Here is a 21,942-nt window from a genome sequence, read left to right as displayed (position 1 = left end):
GCAGAACGCATGATACAGATAACGGTCCTCCAGCCTAAACATGAAGCAGGTGGAGAGACTGCGGTAGACATCAATGCTACAGAACTGAGGAAGGTACTAACAGAAACCCAGAAAATTGTGGGTTCAGACTCTGGTTATTGACAAGATCATTTTACAAGTGTTCAGAACCGATAGTGGAATTTGTAGATTTTATAAAAACAAAGTATCACGGTTGATCTAAGAAAAAACAGGATTAGCAGGTCCGGCCTGCAGCCCTTTGCTGGCACTTGAGTTGTTCTCCTAGATCTTTTGCTTTTCTTCAGCAATTGCTTGCCAGGCTTCCAGGCTTGACACCTACTCATTAGGCAACAGATGGCATCGACCATGTATCCCGTATTTTATTATTCTTTCAATTTCAGTAATAGAATGTGTTGCTTTCTCTAGCAAGAAGATATTTATTTTTTTTCAAAATTATTCTTCACTTGAGCATGCTATCGTTAAAAAAAATTAAATTCGGGCTGTGTACCACAATGTGAGCTGATCCCAAAAGTGCAAAAATCAGGATGCTGAACCAAATATTCAAAATTTTAAAAACAGAATAAAACAAAACAAAAAAACCTACCAAATCTTGTAGGTTTTGGCCATGTTCAGGTTCTTGAATTCCTCACACCTCCAGGTTAATTGGGAAAATTTAAGTTAATATATTCAACCTTTTATGCATGAAACATCTATCCTTAAAAAACTTCAGCTGCCCCTTTTCCCCAGCCGCCAGAGTCAATCTCTGACTTCACCTCCCCTTGTATTTTGTGTCCCCTCCTCATCCACGGCTTCCCTCCCACTGTTCCAAACGCAGGTCTCCAGCTCTCCCCATTTCACACTGCCATGAAACTTCTTTGTGGCTGAGCTCTAACGCATTTTGCATCCTTTTTTTGACTATTTGTAGAAGGAATGCTCTTAGCTTTGCCAATTCCTGCTGCTTCAGCACGGAGTAAACTGTTACTGCTGAGATCAGGGAAGCACAAGGAGACTCTTTGCTCTGGGCTTTCATGCAGGGACAAAGGGACCTCTTCTCCTAGCCTCTTGTGGTCGATACGGGAACTGTAGACCTCAAACAAAATTCTAAGAAGGTCTTAAATTTTTATTGGAAAGTTCAAAGTAATAGAAACCAGAGTTTTCCATGTCTGTGGAAAAGGTGGAAGCACCTGAGATCCAGATTGGAATTTTAGCTTGGGATGGGAACCTCCTGATTCCCCGTAGGGAATGAGAGCAAAAGGCTTTCAAGCTCACTGCTTCTCATGGGGCCTCCCGTCTGAGTCACCTATGTCTCAGGTGCACACCCCTACTGTCTGTCCACGTGTCCTGGGTGTGCTTGGCCTCTCGTTGTTTTATAGATTATGTCAAAAGGGCTCACATGGGCCTTACCAGAAGATTCTACTTAATCTTTGGTACGTTGTGTAGGCCAAAACCTGCGTCTCGCTGACCCTTATGCATACTATCATAAGCATCCCTGAAAGCAACCTGGTCTCATGGCACCCAAGAGGTTATTCTGAGGACTGCTGGCTCTAGGATCAGGACAGAAAAAATGAGGCAGCCATAGCTGACCTGCTAGCCAGTGGCCTAGAAATTCAGAGTTTGTCTTGTTTTGGATGACATGGGGTCTGCATAGTTAAAAAGTCCTGCACTGTGAGAACTACTTACCTGACCTTTGCACCAAAAGTCCAAGAGGGTTTTGAGATTGGTTCCCTTAAAGCTTATAATGCAGGAAACTTGTGGTACAGATTTGGCCAGTAGGTTCCCATCCCGAGGTAGCTAAATTTCCAGTGACTTCTGGCAAATCATGCCCTTGGCTTCAACAGTTTCTTTTCACGGTTTTGAACACATGCTCACTGGCTGAATAGAGGTGCTCCTATAAATTTACGACGTCAGTATGTGGAAGCGTGACCATGTGAGAATCTGTTCAGAACGGATCCACTCTGCTCGGAAGTAAAACTTTACCTAGATCAGTAAGTTACTGTTCCTTCAGTGCAGGACACAGTCAGGTGGTTTTAATGCTATGAGACAGCAAATAAAGTGGGATCATGTGCTTAGTTTGAAGTAGGATCTGCGCTCCAGCTGACAATGTCAGTCTTGCTTCCTCAATTAAATGCTGGAAGAAATGCCGCTCGGTGGCTGCTGAGACAGCCAGCATGCTTGTAAAGCATGCTTTTTTCTTTAAACAAAGGACCATTAATTTATTTGCTAATATTTGCCTACTGATCATTCTAACAAAATATATTAACTTCTAAGAAAAAAAAAAAAGACCTATGTTATTTTATCGGAGCCATATAGGTAACCCTTTGCAGAGGCTTGTTGAGTACTTCAGGATACACTTGCTAAGCAATAACCAAGAATTTGATGTAATTTATGATTTGCAGTGATTACAGTTTCTGAACTCCCTTTGTGCTGCCCTGTACACACGATTCTCCTTTCCAAAAGTCAAAGTCTAGTGTGCCCTGTATTGAGAAATAAAATTATTTTGGCATCAGCTCTGGTACCTTCCGTTTCCCACTTTCCTGGGACTGGGAAGCCAAAGAAATCCTATCTCCTATTCTGTAAGGACATCCTTAATTTAGAGTAATTGATTATGCAAATGTATCCATTAAATAATTTGACTATGTTTTCTGAGGAGTGTTTCCTGGGTCACTGAATCCTGGCCCTCCCAGGAAACTGTATGTAGAGTTCCTCTTTTGAGCTGAGCATGCTCTGTGTTATAAATAATTAAGATCTGATAAATGAGATCCTTTTTCAAGTCTTGTTAAGCTGAAGCCTAAATTAATCTATAAGCAGTTCATACCCAGTTGTTCTGCACTAACATCATCACCCTTTACACTGTATACTTGTCCGTTTGGGTTTCAGTGTTGTCTTCCCTAAGTGCTGACAGAGAGCTGTTAACCCTTTACAGCCCTTTTCTTGCTAGACTAAACAGACCTGTCTTTGGTGGTCTCCTCCTTTGAGACTCCTCCTCCTTGGCACCCTGGTCATTCCTTGCACCTCTTCCAGGCTGAACTCGTGTTGAATATGGGTAACTAAAATTGTGCATAACATTCCACTTGCCGTTCACCTCCTGTATATAAGAGGTGAGTAACCCCAGGGGAGGTGAGGGATGGTGGTTTGAAACAGACGGAGCCCAGATTTCCAGGAAGTTATAAACTACAATCTTCAGTGTTGGCTGTAAACTGCCACTGAAAGAAGCTCGACTAAGACATGAGAGAATAGCTTGTGTATAATAAAGATATCATGCGTCCCATCAGAGTGTGAGCATCGCTGAATTAATTTTTTTTTTTTTAAATCAGTCTTTTGGTGAAGGCTGCTTTGATTGCCCTGGGTCTAGTAGAGCTGCTCTTTCTCTCTCTTGGCAAGTTCCACTGGCACCAGTTTCTCTCTGCGCTGGCTCATCCAGCACAAGGGGGTCTTCACGTATTTCCTGGAGAAGCGAAGGGAAAAAAAAAAAAAACAAAAAAACCCAAGAAGGTTTGCCGTTGAAGGCAGCCGGCAGAGCGCTCTCCCTGCCGCCTGCCGCCGGGGGCACGGGCGTGCGGCGGGGCGGGGCACCCCACCCCACCCCACCCCACCCCGCCCCACCCCGCCCCACCCCGCCCCGCCCCGGGGAGGCGCCGGCCGGCCGCCCTCGGCGCTTCCCCGCCGGCCCCGCTCCTCCCGCGCGGGTTTATGTCTCCCTTTAAAGAGGAGGGAGAAGGGGGTGCGCGGGGGGAGGCTGGACCAGAACCGCCAGTTTCTCGGTCCGTGAAGTCCCTGAGGGCTGCGAGGGAGAGCCCCCGCGGGGGCTCCGGCAGCGCAGTCAGCTCCGAGCTTCCTGCGCTGGGATAACGCCTTTTTCCTAGCCCGTAAACGAGCTCCTTCAAGCCCGGCTGAGTTGCAGCGTAGCTTTTAGAAAAAAAAAAAAAAAAAAAAATTCTCTGGTAATCTAAAAACCCCAAATATAGGATGACCCATCACACCAGGCTCTTCACACGATAATTACGTCCACTGTCAGAAAGTACGTGTCTTATTTTCAGTTTGAATATTTCCACCTGTGCCTTCAAGCCTCTTTCTCTGGGTGTCATTTGTCTTACAGTCAGGCAGCAGCCGGCTGGCAGGCTGTCAGCAGGGAGAGAGGGAGGGAGTCTGCATGGCCCCGTCAAGCCTGGCTGTGTGGATGAAGCTGGGGATGCTGCCTCACCTGTAGCAGCATGCCACCAGCTGTGGTGAGGCCTGACTCTCCTCCCAAGCCATCAGCCCTGCAAAAATGTTGCCCACTAAATTGCTTCCACTACAATTTCTTTATCCTTCAATTCATTATGCTGCCAACTTCTGAGATTACTCCAAAAAAGCAGGCACCTGCTGCAAAGCAGCTCTTCAAACAGATCAGAAGACTGCTGCATTCCAAAAACCAGGGCTGCTTAGTTTTTTCTATAATTTTTTATGGCCAAAACCAACTGAAAACAATGGGGGCAGTAACACATTGATAGCAAAAATTGCCAGTCAATTTATGGTCGATGACACCTGGCTTTGGAGATTGTAAGTGAACAGTATGCGTATGAGCAGACCATTTAATTCTGTTCTCTAAATTGATGTGATACTTCTGTTGAACATATGTAATTCCAAGGGCCACTCTACCTCTGAGGGATAAGAAAAGATGGGTAGAGTCAAAAGACACAAAACCAGTCAGAATGGGTTATATTAAAGGGGCAGGCAAATGGCATTCACATCACCAACACACTCTCCCTCTCGTTGCTTTTCTACCCTTTTTATGCAATGAGGTGGGGACCAAAACTCATGCTGAAAGAACCATTTTTGGGTGTAAGGCCAGAGAGCCATAGAGTCTACAGAGCCACAGGACTCCGTAAATGCACACAAAAAATGCCCATCTAGAAGAGTTATCAAAACTCACATGGAGCCTTGAAGTATTTGAGATAGGGCCTCTCTCCTTCCCTTCGTGCAAGCCAAGACACACAGCCCTAAGTGGGAGAACAGAGACACCCTCCTCTCCAGAACACCAGTCAGCAAAAGTGCTGGGGAGCCAGGTCTGGCTGCAGGTGTTCCTCACAGGGGTGCTGGTCATCTCCAGGCATGCAGAGGAAAAGAAGGTTATCAGAAGTGGTCAACATGGATTCACCAAGGGGAAATCATGCTTGACCAACCTGATACCCTTCTATGATGGTGTGACAGGCTGGGTCAATGAATGGAGAGCAGTGGATGCTGTTTATCTCGACTTTGGTAAGGCGTTCAGCACTGTCTCCTGTATCATCCTCATGGACAAGCTAAGGAAGTGTGGATTAGATGAGTAGGTGGAGAGAGAACTGGCTGAACAGCAGAGCTCAGAGGATCACAGTCAATGGGGCAGAGTCTGGTTGGAGGCCCGTAACTAGCGGTGTTCCCATGGGGTCTGTGCTGGGTCCAGTCCTGTTCAGTATATTCATCAATGACCTGGATGAAGGGACAGAGTGTACCCTCAGGATCTTTGCTGATGATACAAAACTGGGAGGAGTGGCTGATATGCCAGAAGGCTGTGCTGCCATTCAGCGAAACATGGACAGGCTGGGGAGCTGGGCTGAGGGGAACCTCATGAAATTCAACAAGAGCAAGTGCAAGGTCCTGCACCTGGGGACGAACAACCCCATGCACTGGTAGAGGTTGGGGGCTGAGCTGCTGGAAAGCTGCTCTGTTGAGAAGGACCTGGGAGTGCTGGTGGACAGCAGATTGATAATGAGCCATCACTGTGCCCTTGTAGCCAAAAAGGCCAACGGTATCCTGGGCTGCATTAAAAGGAGTGTGGCCAGCAGGTCGAGGGAGGTTATCCTCCCCCTCTACTCCACCCTGGCCACATCTCACATCCAGATGTGAGGCCACATCTGGAGTACTGCATCCAGTTCTGGGCTCCCCAGTTCAAGAAAGACAGGGAACTGCTGGACAGAGTCCAGCGGAGAGCTATGAAGATGATCGGGGGACTGGAGCATCTCTCTCATGAGGAAAGGTTGAGACACCTGCATTTGTTCAGCCTGGAGAAGCAAAGACTGAGGGGAGATCTTATCAATGCTTATAAATACCTAATGGGTGGGTGTCAAGAGGATGGGGCCAGAATCTTTTCAGTGGTGCCCAACAACAGTACAAGGGGCAATGGGCACAAGCTGGAACATAGAAAGTTCTACCTGAATATGAGGAAAAAAATTATTTCCTGTGCGGGTGCCAGAGCAGTGGCACAGGCTGCCCAGAGAGGTTGTGGAATCTCCTTCCCTGGAGACATTCAAAACCCACCTGGATGCGGTCCTGTGCCCCCTGCTCTGGGTGTGCCTGCTCAAGCAGGGGGTTGGACGAGATGATCTCCAGAGGTCCCTTCCAACCCCTACCATTCTGTGATTCTGTGAAACCACCATCCCTTTAGGGCCAGCCCTTCAGCACCAATAAAATATTTGCTTGGCCACAGTGATCAAGCTCAAGCCTTGAGAGAATCTGATTTTTCCAGAAAAAAACAATGCAGTTTCCTTTTTTGTAGCAAGCAGCATTGAAAGACTTTGTCCCTCTGGCACCTGGGGGATGTGCTAACATGCTTGGTACTTACTGTTTAGCTAGTTCCATGGATATTTGCTCCAAGGAGCATCCTTTCGTCTCTGGTATAAACACAATAACAAAAGCCAGGGATGCTAGGCTCATTATTGTGTAAATGAAGCACACCCAGGACAAGCCAATGAGCTCTACAAAGGAAGAAAATGTGTCTTTTTAAATTTTAAAATAATGTAATTTTTTTCTGTTGCCATGTTTTTATAGGACACAGCCCCTAATGCACAAGAGATGTTAAGAAGATAGGCTGTTATTCTTGTCTCACATATTTGTGCCTGTCCATAATTTGAAAAGGAGTGTTTTGCTTTTTCGCATAGTCCTTATGAATGAGAAGTGATGAGCCCAAATTGACCCATTTAGCACGAACCTATTGATTTATTTCACTTGTGGTCACTCAGGATGAAAACTCTGAGTAGCCATTGTTACTGGGTTGTGCAAAGGCACCAGGGGTCACAAGCACCTCAAATTTCCACCTGTGTCTGTTTTTGTTGCACATTCTTTCATGGAGCAAAACCAAGCTTTTTTCACACTGTGGTAGTTGTCCCAGCTAATCCTCCCCTCCTGTCAGTTCCCAGTATTTCCACTGCAAGTCATGGATCCTGTGCCAGAAGGGGATCTAAGAGTGAACTCCTAATGGGGCTAACCAAGAACTAGTGGTTTTCTGAGCCTACAGTCCAAGGGCAGGTAGGTCCTCAGGCTGAGGGATGCACTTTGCAGTCCCTGGAAAGTAAAGCATATATAAACCCAACAGGCTGCTGCAGCCCCCTTAGCCCTTTTGCCTGCTAAAACTAAGCCAGACAGATAGTTGAGACGTTTGTCAGTTGTGTTGTGAGCTAAAAATTGCAGTTGAAGCTGCTAATCCAGCCAGTATCTTCTGCACCAGATAACCTAAGTGCAAGTGCTGCTGGCCACTGTGACCTACATAGGTATTCATCTGAAGACAGAATTTCCAGTTCTCCCCTTCTGCGGTAGACTGGGCATGAATATTTGCTGGTAGTTATATACTTTCATAAATCCGATTAGACCCAGCTAAACCAATAGAGATATTATGACTTTGCATTCCTTGAAACTGAGACCAGAATAATGGCTAGGTGTGCATTAACAAGTAATGCTGCCCAATAGGAGGGGGCCTTTGGGTGAAACAGTTAATGCTGAGGACCTGAGGTCTGCCCTGTCTGTTTTCAGTGACATTTCCTTAGGAATAGCCCTAGCCTGGTCCAAGGACTGAGCAAGTGTTGGCAGCTGGAGTGCATTCACTGTGCATTTTCTGGTTTGGTTTTGTTTGGTTTTTAGAAGAAAATATATGCTGATCATCACGTAAGTTACTACATGGTAGTCTACTTTCTCGCATTAAAACATGAAACATTTTTACCTTACCAAGACACTTTTTTCTAAATGAAATTTTCTCAAAGCCAGGACGTTCCTGTGAAAAGGAATTGTTTCAGTGGGATTGCCTTTAAAAACATTTGATCTGAAAAGCTGTGGTCTGATCTAGAGCAGAACCTCCATTGACTTCAGAAGATGCAGGACTAAATCCTAAGTAATATATATTTTCAACCTCCTAAGGCAGTGGCATTTTTAAGAGCTGGGGTTCACAACCTATGGCATTGGTGTGCAAGGTGTTCTGATAGCCAGCACTGTGAGGCTGTAATTACTAGCATAAACTTAGAAAGTTGTGCTGGAAACAGTGGAGTTACACTAACAAATAGCACCTAAATGGAGATCTGAATTGGCTCCTGGGGCACCAGGGCTGCAATTTTAGCAGGAAAAATCCGGTTTGCCCACTAAAAGAATATTAACTTGGAAGGACACAGAGAAATCTTACCAGTTACAGTCAAAAATGTCAAGGAAATAAGGAGATTTATGCCCCAGTTCATGCTAGATGTCAAAGCCATGGCCCGTCCTCTGATCCCAACAGGGAAAATTTCGCTCAAGACCAGCCAGGACACTGAAATAGAAGAAAAAAAAAAAAAAAAGATGTTGTCTTTGAAAGGATGGCATTCCTTGCTGTAAATTTAGGTAGTCCATGAATTCAGGTGAGGCCACCTGAAAGAATAAGGTGAATTGCCAGGATGTTAGGTTTGTGTGGGCCCAAGCCCCAGAGGACCACCCATCTCTGCAAGCAGCATGTGCAGCAGTCAGCGTCACCCCAGGGCATCATCCCTGCCTGGTGCCCTGTGAAGGAGCAGCAGGTGGCACCGACAGGCATCCCCAACGCACACGAATGGGGAACGTGAGCGCTAATTGCACATCTGTGCATGTGTCCTGGTTTCAGCTGGGATAAAGTTAATTTTCCTCATAGTACCTTATATAGTGCTGTCTTGGATTTAGTACGAGAATAATGTTCATGTCGATAACACGCTGATGTTTTAGTTGTTGCTAATTAGTGGTTACACTAGTCAGGAACTTTTCAGCTCCCCATGCTCTGCCGGGTGCACAAGAAGCCGGGAGGGGGCACAGCCGGGCCAGCTGACCCCAACTGGCCAAAGGGATATCCCACACCGTATAATGTCATGCTTGGTATATAAACTGGGGGGAGTTGGCTGGGGGCAGCGATTGCTGGGCTTTGGTCAGCAGGTGGTGAGCAATTGTGTTGTGCATCACTTGCTTTGTATATTATTATCATTATTATCATTATTATTACTTCTTCTTTATTTTATTTTATTTCATTTATTAAATTGTTCTTATCTCAACCCACGAATATTCTTTTTCTCTTCCGATTCTCTCCCCCATCCCACCACGGGGAGGAGCGAGCGAGCGGCTGTGTGGGGTTTAGTTGCTGGATGAGGTTAAACCACAATAGTATGAAAGGGAACTCTTGACTAAATAACTCTGAAGTGATGTAACGCTAATGGAAGTGGGGCAGCAAACCAAAGTAATCTTCAGCCTTGTAGTGGCACTATGTGTTTATGCCACCTTATAAATCAACCTGACACAAAGAAGCAAGTTTGCTATTCCAGCTCTCCGCTCCATATAAATGAGATTGCTGAGGTATAAATGAAGAGAGAGGGCCTGATTTTTGGCTCCTTCATATCACACCACACCACAGATGATCTAAATGCTGTTGTTGCTAGCCCAGAAAAACAAATTCAGACATGAAGAGCTGGCTGTGTAAGCACATTGATAGCCAGAGGAAAAAAAAGACACCACATTTCTGCACCATTCCTGGTTATTCGAAAACCAAAAAAAAAAACAAACCACAATTGTCTGCCCTTCTTCTGTTCATAAACAAGATGCATTAGCAAGAGGTTGCTGCATGGAGAGGCTGTGGATTAGCAGACAAGCAGCACAAGAACAGAGAGGCACACGTGGATGAACAGTGTCTTCAGACCCTTGGACATAGCCATTATAAATCGCTCCTCTTTGATGTTGTTTCTGCAAAATGACAGATTGGAGTTTCCTCGGGACACTTGCACTGGACAGTTTTAAAGTTACATTTTAAAAATAGGCTCCTGTATGTGCGAATGTGTCTCACACTGCAATATCCCTTTGGATGCTTGTAGGATTCCGGTATGGCAGTACTGGTAAAGGTAGAAAAGAAAAAAGGATCAACTGAAAGGGGAAAAAAACCCTGAGCCTTGAGTCAACAGAGCAGATTTAAGCAAACTCTAGGTTTCTTTGTACCACAGATTTGAATTCAATTATGTTTTCTGGAGCTGGCCCAGTTGGTTTTTTTTAATAAGGAAAAATATAAAAAGCTTCACTCCCACAGTGGGAGTGACCTGGCAGAGTGGTGATTTTATTCCAGAGAATCAAGACCACACTGCATAATGGCCTAACACTGTAGCGCATAGTCAAGTGGCACACAGTCATAACACCCATGTCTAACAGCAGCTGTAGAGAGGCATTTTTCATTTTTTTTCTGACTTGGATCACAGCAAATTTTAATACAGTTGCTGCTGACAAGACAAATGTTGCTCTAAAGAAATGCCCTGGGCACGTTCTGGGGGGTGTCTGCTCACGAGGGGGGAGCAAAGAAGAACAGGATTGGCTTCTCAAGTGGGTTGTTTCCCTTGTCAGGCCAGCTAGCCCTGTGCCCAAGCAAATCCAGGCCCTGCCGATGCATGGGGATCTCATGATTGTATTTTGTTCCTCCTCAGTATCAGGGCTGTTGAAACCAGTATTGTTAGTAACAGCTAATACAACATGTCACAACAGGTAGTGATAGCCAAAATGCAAAGCAGCAAGAAAGGGGGACACCAAGGAGCCCTTCTGAGCAGCGTGTGCACAGCCCATGGAATTTTTCTCCATAGGATGACCTGGCAGCCAGCAGCCAAGCGCTGCTGGAAAATGGTTATACACCAGGACTGGCAAAGGAGATATTCATAGTCATGTTAGACAAGATTAAAATAAAGCTTGAAATAATGCAAACCTGCTTCCTGCTGGGCATAAAGCAGTCTCCAGGAAGAAACCTTTTCTGTGGGTACTTTGGTCTGTATTTGCTTCTCCTAGAATCTTGCGTTCAAGCAACTTGCATTGGCTGCTCAGGAAAGCACTGTGTGATGGGGATCGAGTCCTACGCACTGACACGGCAGCCCTGCCGGGCTGGGCGAGCCCTGAGCTAGGTGACCTTCAGCAGCATTACAAGCACTGGGCAATGGCTCATGCTACAGCTGAAATATGTGGCACTGCAGCAGCTCCAACACCCTACACTTTTCCAAGGACAGACTGGCCCTTTCAGGCAAACTACAATTTGTCTGGAGGTTTGAAACATATTGTTTTCCTGTTAAGAAACCGCAATAGTTGAGAATCTGCATCAGCCACAATAGTGATTAGCTGCTCTTATTTCAACCAGTTACTTAGTTCAGACAGATCCCACCAACACACCAGATCTGTTCTTCATGTCTGCTAATGGTAGCTACTTCCTCTGGCATGGCCCTGACCTCGGCTTAGCTGGCGAGGAGTGGATAGGCTTACTCCCTGCGGAGAAAGAGCAGTTGTAGAAATCTGACACCTATTACAGTCTGTTTATCCCTCTGCCCAAGCTGAGGCAGTGATAACGATCGATTCTTTGCTTTTAGCACCTCTCTGGGATTGTTTTTACTATTTGTACCTTTGCCAAAAAGCAGCAGTTGCTGTAGGTACGGTGGGGATGTGGCTTTCTCTTGGGGAGCCAGTTACTAGGTTTGGGATCCCATTCAGAATGACTGCTGCTACCTTGTACACTGTGTGCATGCAGCACTGCAGAAATTTAACCTGCACACTCCCAAAGTCACAGAAAAGTCAACTATAGGCTCTGCCTTCACCAGCCTAAGCAGTGGCATTTTACAGGGGAAATCAGACTAACCTTAAAATAGGGTCCAAATAACTGCCCCCCACCCCCCACCCCCCAGCATCTTCTGTGTAATCTAACATTATTTCAAAAGGATGCTGTGATAGTAATCACATTGCACACACTCAGTAGTTTTCAGTGTGTGCTCCGGCCACCCGTGGCTGGTGTTAGTGGAATGGATGGTAAAAGAGGTGGTGCTTTCCATGTCAGATGTGAGTAAGAGACAAGGCTAAGGGCTCAGCATGAGTCGCTGTGCTAGATTCAACAACGGCAGGATTTGTTCATGCAATGGCTGCAGGTAATGACTCACCTTTGCTGACCGGCAGTGCATTGTATGTGGACAGCAGTTAAAAAAATTGTACAGTTGAATGGTCTTTTATCATAGTACAATCTAGAGAAAAGAGCCCCCCACTACAAATGCAGAAGAAAATGTTGCATTGGAACAGAAAGCTTAAATGCTTCATTAAATATCTCAGGAACTCGATGCCCTAATAGTCCTTGCTCAAGTAGGAAGAGCAGAGGATTCAGGTATACAAACAACCCCTTGACCAGGATGGTGACATTCACCTCTAAACAAAGTCACAGGGGCTGTAAAGGCAGAAAACATAATAATAATAATGGAAGATTTCAGCTGCTCCCATTGAGGCAGAATAAATTGTGTAATGGAGCACAGTGCTGTGACTATATTTTAGGTGCCATAGATGATGGTTTCTTTTAGCACTTTGCCTGATACTTAATGAGAGAAAAAAAGGTTAATCTCACTTCAGTGCTAAGCAGGGGTAGTTCAAGATGTAACTGTCATGAAGATGCTCTGTTATATTGGTTCAATATTCTTGTAGAAATGGAAGACCCAAGAGCTATCCAGATTTTGTTTCAAAAGAAGAACAATATTAGAAAAAGCCTGATTTCTATTAAGAAATTAAAAGGACAGTCAGGGTCAGTGGTGTTATGGAGAATGTTTGAATTACCTCATTAGAGGCTTAAATTACACATACAACCAAATAAACTAAAAAGAAATAGCTCAGCACACACAAACAACTGAACGAGGAAAGGTATTAGAAATAGAAATATGCCTTCCGTAAAGCCATATACTGTGTCCAAACAGATGAAACACAGTATAATTGCTGAAAAGTTATTTGCAATACCATCATCAGGCAGCCAAGTGTTTGGAGAGTTTGCTGGCTGAGGGGATGAGAGGCCAGGGACAGAGGAGGTGACACATACCAGTATTGAAGAAAATGTTCCTTGGAGATGCAGGAAGGGGTCACCCTGGTAGACCTCTGTACCGAGCTGCTGGCTGGAGCTAGGATAAAGCTAAGTAATCTCAGCTGGAAGAAGGAAAGGAGGATAAATACAGCGTCTTCAGGAAGAGCTGTCTGGTTTTTGTTGAGGAAAGCCATGTCGTTTTGAAAGAGTAAAGGAACATGGGGATTGAAACAAATGAGACACTGTTCTTTTCAGTTTCAAAGAGCTTTGGTGAAGTGTCTTGGGATGGAAGAGAAGGTATTCATATAGATCAATAACTGTTTATAATAGGAAACAGAGGACAGGGCCAGTTTTCACAGTGGAATGAGATTACTAGATCTGCTCAGTATATTTCCAGATGTCTCAGGAAAGGGAGGTGAATGCATGTGCAAAACTTACTGATGGTACAAAATTACTCAGGGTAATAAAAATGAAGAAGGATCATAAAGAATTGCAAAAGGATCTCAAGGTATTGAGTACTTTGAAAAAATGACCCATAAAACTCCTTATCAGCACATGCAAGGTAACACATAGGGAGGAAACCAGCCACTGGTACCCACACCAGCATGCCAGCACTGCTGAGGACAGAAGTGCTGGAGCCTCTGTGGGCGGTTCAGGGACAGCATCAGCTCCCATAAGGCAGAGATCACGGATGCGAACAGAGGCTTGGCAATTATTAGGAAGGGAACACAGAATGTGCCACTGAGCATGCCTGTTGTACCTCTGTGTTTGTCATGCTGCATGCAGATTTGGTCAACTCAGAACGTGTGCCACAGAGGAAAGTGTGTAATGGGCTCTGCAAAGAGCAATTAAACAGAGGAGTACTCTTCAGCTTAAATAATGTACAGTGGAGGGAAACAGAATTGAAGTGGAGCTGAACAGAGGAGAGGTTTTCATTACATTTTTAAAGACGCAAACCAAGAGAATCCAAGTGGAGTTGCCAGGGACAGAAGTTAGGTGGGGCAGGAGGACTTGCTTTTTTAGACAATGCATATTTCAACTATGGAACTTACTTTCAAAAGATGCTTCAGATGTGAAAAATGTTAGTGGGTTAAAATGATTAAATGCCAGGTGCTAAAACATCATTTCTCTGTATGGGTGGAAAAAGATACATCAAGAAATATTGTTCACAATAGTAAAAATAAATCCCCAACATTTTTCTTGAAGTTCCCTAAACTACAGGTAGGCAGAAGGACAAGCTGTGCATGCTGCATGGGCCTTTTCTTATGTATTTTCCCTCAGCATCTGCTACTGCCGATTGTTGGTGGCAGGGTAACAGACTGATTCAGTGGCCCTTTTGTTTGAGCCAACACGGCCCACTTAATGAGCTTTGTATTTGGGCCATAAGCAAAGAGATGTCTCAAACCCTTGTGTAACTTCTTCCTTACTTCCTTACTTCACAGCTGTGCAGTAAATAAAAAAAAATTTAAAAATCAACAGACCTACATCAGAGAAGCAGAAAAATCTGACAATATCTGAAGTAGCATATGTTAGGACAAGTGGGATTTAATCCTTTTATCTCTGAGGCTGAATCAGAGTATATAAAAATTGTTGTCCAGTGTTTGTATGGTTTGCATCACTTGCTTCAGGGTACTCAGCATTCAAGTAGGCACATGTATGAAAAACGTCCTTGTTTTGACCTTATTCCTGCCAGAAGGCAGAAGCAAGTTGGAAGGTGCTCAGCAGCTTTCATTAATGAAATATTAGATTCCATTGGTATTCATTTGCTGCTTAGCATTTTTTCCTTTCCTATACCTGTACTGTGTGAGCTTAAGTTCTTTATGGTGAGATTTAGTAAGTGGCCGTTGCAATACTTGAAAGAATTCAAGTTTCTGAGGTATAAACTCTGGAAAGAGATTAAGTGAACTTACAGCTTAGGAGGGAAGTAGGCAGAAGTATGTAAGACTTTGAAAGGGAGGACTGGGTTGCTAGCAACACAACATCCAAGGGAAGATAAGGAAGGGATTATCCCACCACTAATGCAGGCAGACCATCTAAGAACAGGTAAGAAATGATCAATGTTGGGAAGAATGCCAGCAAGTCACTGAGAAGCTGCCACAAGAGGAAGGAAGTCAAAGGACATGGCTAATGACTGACTTTGCCAAGACCACATTTTTTCCAGGCTTATGAAACCCCACAGGTTTTTCATGTACCTGGTTTCTGGCTCTGCTGGGTATTAACATAAATAGCCAGATGGCCAACTACTTCTCACAATAGGCCAGCTTCTGCGCTGGTTTGCCTTGATTTCAAAGGGCATGTTGCAGGGCATGGCACAAGTCTTTGCGGTGTGCATGGTGATGGGGTGTGTACCCATGAGGGCATGCAGCACTGGGGCAGAGCTGGGATTTGGGGTGGGGGGACCTGCTGCTGTAATGCATCAGCACTGTCCCAGCACCCACAAAATGGAGCCCCTGCAAAGGCTTTCACAATAGCTCCAGTGAAGGAGAATTTGGTGGCTGGCAAAAGTGAGGGATGCTTAAACTGGAAAGAAGAGAGAGCAAGGAGGAGTTTGGTTTTTTTCCAAAGCAGGTAAAAGAGATATGAAGCATGAAAGGTGGACTGAAACTCTGCCTATGGTTTTGTGCAAGAGGCCAAAGCAGACGATTGTGACTGGTATTAAAAATCAATGACTCCACTTAATGAGAGCCATTTGTCTCTCTGGCTCTGCCCTGTACTATGAGACTGAAGTGGCTGCTCAAAATTAAAAACTGGCAAATATGGAGCAAATGAGCAGCTATATTGCTTTGGAGACCATGTAAGCTGCCAGCAGAGTGCCAACCTGCCAAGGGTCAAGTCAAACACTGTGTACGCATATTAAAAGGAGTGGAATTGCTGTATTGCTGAGAGATAGGGGAGTCAGCGGAAGCCTCAGTTAATCTCATGCCTCTGGCTGCATCCTGATCTCTGCGGGCGAAGGCAATATGTACCTCATTCTATGGCTTCCGAGGCGCTTCTCTCTGAGCAGCCTTATGACTACTGGTTGCAGGATGCCTGATACCACTGATGATCTGAAAGGAGCTGAAACGGTGTGGCAAATCTTAAATTCTTTTTCTTTTCTTCTGGTGCACTACATTTCCATTTCTAATTGTTAATCCTTTAGACTGACTCCTTTGAAGTAGTACATGTTAGGACAAGTGGGATTTAATCCTTTTATCTCTGAGGCTGAATCAGAATACATAAAAGTTGTTGTCCAGTGTTTGTACTATTTGCATCACTATCTAATAGACAGGCTGAACACTCACATGTACTTTTTTAAGGAACCTTGCAGTGAACCACAGAAGTCACTCTTCACTCACGCCTACTCCAGTTTACATTAGAGCAGCAGGAGAGTTTTGGGAGAACAGACTGTGAGACCAGCGCATTACCTACTTCCCCTGTTTTTTGGGCCACTTGAGAAGGAGGGCAGTGAGATGTAATTCACCTCTGATCTTCCCCAGCCATCCTTCCTCCCCTAACCTTCTTACCATTGTAAGCCTGTATTTTAACACTGGGGGTTTTTTTAACTGTTGGAATTTTTGTCTCCATGAACTTGAAAAAAGTGTAGTGCCTGGTATGAGTTTTCCTGTTTCATGCAAGCTGTTCAATATATTCTTAAATCTATTTTCAGTGATCTTCAATCACCATCAGCTTGAAAGAATAGTCAAAACAAGAAGAATTTTCTTATACCCAGTGATTCCTATTTGAATGATTACTGGGCAAGAGGTGATAGATGTATAAAGACCTAGGAATGGTAGAATTGTCTTAGTTAATATGATTTGTGGCCCATCTTGTCCAGTAATAGTACTCAGTAGCACATGTATCAGTAGGATAACTTTACTGTAGGCAGATATGTAATAGTCTGTACCTTTTTACAGGTCCCCTAATAGAAGTTGATTTGAACTGACGTATGAGATGACAATTCTGTTTGCAACTGGATTTCACAGCCACTGGTGCACTCTCTCTCTCTCATCCTTTGTCATATAGAAACTTAAACTGTCCCATCAAGACAGAACAACTTGCAGGGCAAGCAGAAAGGAAAAAGGAGAGAGAAAAGAAAAAAATAAAAGCAAGCTTTCAAGGGAGAATGTGCTTCTTATAATGGATCACATACTGCCATCAAAAAAAAAGCCTTTTAATTAAAACCTGAAATATGTATTCCTGTTTGTAGGTGTTTATTTATTCAGAATATTGAATCCAGGATAATCCTCTGAGGCATTTGCAGAGGAATGACTGCAGAAGCCAGAGGCTGTAATCCACGAGGAAGCCAGGCGTGAATTAGTTCAGATTATCACATATTTCACTTCTAAAAAGTATGGAGAGGAGAAGTTACTGGGTGGGGTAAGTGAACCTGTTTTTCCAGTATCTAAGGGCTACTGTTGGTCCCCGAGGGGGTGCACAACAGAAAAGAGATGTTGGGACACATCGATTGCAGGCAATTTAAGCCTTTACTCTGGCAAAATAGATATTTGTGCATATGCTTTACAAAACTCCCAGTGGCAAGGATAAGCAACAGTGACTTATTTAGTGAGAGGCTTACAATGATCCATTTTTTTAAGTCCCTCCCTGGTTACTGCTGTTCATGCTTTGCTTTGGTTGCTGCTGGAGGGAGGAAGCCAGGAGGAAGGTGTGAAGGCTCTCGGTCCGCCTACCACAAAAGGCCTTTTAGTTTTCCTTCTTTCATAAGAGTTTTCTGCACTTAGGGTTGATTTTCAAAGGCAGCAGAAGCTGGGTGCCCTCCTGTGTCCCCTTTCGCTTTGAGAAAATCTTCCTGGCTTTCCTCCTAGAGCTCAATGTGACACAGAAACTCAGATGCCATGGGGAGAAACAGTCTCCTGACTTCATGCACTGACTTAACCATCTGGCCATGCTCTCTGCACTTCAGCTGACAGTCTACACTTTCCTCAGCAGTGCCACTAAGTTCTATGATTGCACATTTTTACCTTTCTGGCATAATTGATATGATTATCAAAGGCCACTATTATTTACTGAATGCTTAAATACAACACTTGACCTACAAAATAAGATGGGCAAATTTGGCTTATGAGAGGCAGCCTTGATTATCATAGGAAAGCTTGTATGAGATGGTATGTTAGGCTCACTTGACAGTGCACCACTTTACAGAAGATAATGTCCCTGTGGAACAAAAGAGGATTGCTAGGCCCAATTACTATTTAGAATCACAGCAATATTAATTGTCTAGATTTTTTAATAAAGTGGATCTGGAGGTAAAATGCTTCATTTTGGCCAGCGGCTACTAATTAACCTGAGTTGAACCTTAAAACTAAGCTTAATCTTAAGCATAGGACCCACTCCTCTTAAGCAGTGCCTTTGTGTCAATAGGTTTAACATACAACTATTAGTAGAGAGGTGCTTAATAATTCAGAGCACCAAGATCAGAATATTGACTCAAATCGCTGTTTAAGTGGAACATAGTATGGCAAAAACAGAGGTAGTCCCCTGCCTTTTCTAGGTAGTTCTTGGAGGGCCAAATTTTGTGCTCAGCAACAGCAGATTGAACCACTGTTGTTGCAGAGACATGGGAATACTGGCTGTGGCATGGTGTTGTCACTCCCTCTTTTCATAATATCAAGGGCTCTGTCTTTCAGAAGGTGAAGCCCTTGGCCTGATCTGTCAACACTTTCCCTCATCCACATGATTAAAAGTAAAGTTATGAACAGGAACACAGATATCAGTGAAAATGATGTCCCAGATTTCAGGTGGGTACCTCAGTATATAGTTTAAATTCAGTCTCGGGGTTAAACGAGGCTATTCTGCTCTCTGCAAAATGGAGTCCTAAAATGATTAAGGAGACGCCTCTACTGACATTGCCATGTCTCATTGCTGCAAAAGCATTTTTTTCCTTATTTTGACATTTTTTACACCTGAAATAGTCTCCCAAACTTGTAGTTTCTATCACGTTAGATAAGATTAACCTATTTGGCTGGTATTTTACAGAACACCTCCTGCAATTTGAAAACCTGTAATTCAGCATCCAGCTATCCAAAAATATCTTAAATTGGCTTGCACTTCACTACTACCAATCAGCCTGTGAAAAGGCACAATGATTCCTGGGTTAGCTGATGTGTTAACAAGGGGCTTCAGATAAACCTTGCCCAGGGCAAGGACATAGGGAGTAGTAGGCAATTCACAATCCTTGCTTTATTTTTCATTTTGTCATGCCTTGCCTTTCTACTGCAGCTTGGTAGTACAGACAGTGTGAAATAAAGGCCACATGAGGCACCATTTGAATAGCACAGGAATAATGAACTAGATAAATACTAGGAGTGTCACATTCAAACCACATAGATGCATGCATTAAAAGATGATTCAGTACAAACGAACAGTGCTAGGAACCTTGTCATAAAATAAAAAATCGAAGATAATTTTTTAATTAACTAAAACAGGCCTTTCTCTACTGATCCTCCATGAACATACACATTTCCAAGGTTTATTGTCCTGGTTCAGATCCAACAAAGCATTTAAATACTTGCTTATTTTTGAACACTTGGTTTAATCCCCACCACTATCTCCTTTTCCTGAGTAAACCACAAAACAACATAAGGTCATTGCTTCTCATTTCTGTGACTTTTAAGGCCAGGACACAGCTGCTCTGCAAAATGTTGAAGCCCAAAAATAAAACACTGCAAACAAATGTAATGCAAGGCAATGCTGAGCATGAACGCCTGTTCACATCAAATTCCTATGCACTACAAATTAATACAATAACCATGTTTTGTAAAAGCTTGAAATGTTGCTCTAATGTCAAAGATATTGATGTGATTTCTAGACACCCCTATCTTTTACGAGTGTTTTCCAAGCTAGTGCAAGGCCATACAGTTTACAGTATTTCATAACACAGAAACACCCAACTAAATCCATGGAGGGTCAGAATTTCCCCACTGACAGTTCTCTTTCACGTAAGATTTTCCAGTTTTTGGTAGCGCATTTGGTGGCCAAGATTAAGTCCAAATGCATTTTGGGGCAGAGAAAAAGCACGCCTATGCAATCTGGATCATAAGGGTGGCAAGAGATGTGACTTCTGTGATCAAGTCCCTGGGTCTATTCAGTGTCATATGTGAAACCAGCTGTTCTGGGTTTTGTTACAGATGTATTTAGTGACTGAGGTGAAAGACACAGAAATGGTTCTGCATTTAACAATTCTAATGAATCATGCTTTAACTCAGGCAGTCAGTTAACCTAAGAATCACAGGAGCAAAGTCAAGGGGACTAAATTTGTCTCCAGTGTAATTCCTGGGTTTTAGGGGAGTGTTCCAGCTCTGGGTTTTGGCTTCCTAAATCCAATAAAATACATAAAGACAGACAGCAACAGATCACATAAGAAGGACAGTGATGGATTAAAAGAGGGGCTTATTTCCTTCCTCACCTCCATGGATTTCACTTTTCTTGTGAACATTTGAGCTTTCTTTTACCCTCCTTGATCCTTCTCACCTGATCCTTCTTCCATCTTCTCCACTTTCCCCAACATGGGTTTAAAACTGCATTTAAATGACTTCAACAACTCACAAAACAAGTGGGTTTTTACAGGGGAATAGAATAGAATAGAATAGAATAGAATAGAATAGAATAGAATAGAATAGAATAGAATAGAATAGAATAGAATAGAATAGTTCAGTTGGAAGGGACCTACAACGACCATCTAGTCCAATTGCCTGACCACTTCAGGGCCAACCAAAATTTAAGGCATGTTATATGTGGAACGCTACCACACAGCCTAATTTAGCTTCCTAATCAACCTAAATTCCCTCAATAGCCAGTGAGGAAAGGAGAGCTGCACCAAAGGAAAGGTTAGAACACAAAGGTTCTGAAAGCCCCCGTTAGGTGGGGAGAATATTTCCTTTTGTTGATTATCTGAGGAATCTGGCTCCCACATCAGTTAAATCTCCAAACACGTTGAAACTCTGATATACTCCATATGGCAAATCTGCCCAGGTTTAAACTAGAAGTGGACATCCCTCATGCCAAACTAGTCTTTCACCAGTAAAAATTTGTTCCTAAGATTTGCCCTCACTAAGGGCTTGCCTTCACTGGCTTTGCTGCATGGGTTTGGTTCCTCACAGGGCCAACGACCCACACAGAGACCTCCCACAGCAGAGAGATAGTGCATCACAGCAGAGCTTGCTGGAGAGCATAGTCACTGCCCTCTCTTGGGGGGATCCAGGCTGGGGGGACATGAAACCACAATCCCAGGTCCCTCATGTGAGAGGAATTTAATCAGTGTGAAACTAGTAACCCAAGGACGGCTTGGTAGCCTGCCACCCTTCCTTGCGCTAGGATCAGATGGGTGCTCAAACCTGGGGCCCGAGCATCCAGGTTAAAGCTGAATGGAAAGCAGAGACAAAAAAAGTCTTTAGCAACAGGTAACTCAGAAGGGAAGCCTTGGCTGTGAGACCAGGTTTCCTGATGAAGAAAATGACTGTAGTGACCACAAGCTGCTGGTCTGTTAACCTGTGTGGATGCAGGCAGGAATTTGTCTCTCTCTTGTGCCTGCCCCAAGCTTTGAATCTGCCTGCTAACTTCAGCCAGGCAGTTGTATGTGCCTCTGCACCTGCAGACAAAGAGCAGGGAGATGTTAGGGGTCTCCAAATGCAGGAGGAGCTTCAGTCTGAGGTGGATGTGAGTCAGTGGCTGAGAGTCGATCGGGGAGACATCCTGGGGGGAACTTCTGTCCCCAAACTGCCCCTCATTTTGTGGGTCCTGTCCTCACCCTCCCCTAGTACATGCTCCTCAGATGAGTTTTGCATACTCCGCAGGTCTGGACTTCACAATCCTGGGCGCTGGTGAGGTGCCTCCACAGCCACCTGGTCCCCTAGTTTGTGGGTAATGTGCTCACTTCAGAAGTTAAAAGGAAA

At 44.1% G+C, this 21,942-nt stretch overlaps 1 protein-coding gene across 3 annotated transcripts in view; it reads right to left on the bottom strand.

Annotated features, from left to right (window-relative positions):
* Nucleotides 1-359: 359 nt before the first annotated feature.
* The window catches only part of SLC2A12 (solute carrier family 2 member 12), a 36,582-nt gene continuing 14,999 nt past the window's right edge, over nt 360-21,942 (bottom strand). For 2 of the 3 annotated variants that reach the window (XM_064447239.1, XM_064447241.1), the window contains 3 exons: nt 8,402-8,524; nt 6,578-6,710; nt 360-3,442 (listed from right to left, as the gene is read on the bottom strand). In XM_064447239.1, coding sequence (XP_064303309.1) covers nt 3,346-3,442; nt 6,578-6,710; nt 8,402-8,524 — 353 coding nt within the window. In that variant the 3' untranslated portion in view covers nt 360-3,345. The remainder of the gene's footprint in view (nt 3,443-6,577; nt 6,711-8,401; nt 8,525-21,942) is intronic. The other variant, XM_064447240.1, reaches the window with a different exon arrangement.

The sequence above is a fragment of the Phalacrocorax carbo genome, chromosome 3, assembly GCF_963921805.1.
Source record: "Phalacrocorax carbo chromosome 3, bPhaCar2.1, whole genome shotgun sequence".
NCBI classification, from domain to species: domain Eukaryota; kingdom Metazoa; phylum Chordata; class Aves; order Suliformes; family Phalacrocoracidae; genus Phalacrocorax; species Phalacrocorax carbo.
The sequence above is the reverse complement of the archived record's forward strand: the minus strand, read 5'-3'. Positions and strand labels throughout refer to the sequence as shown.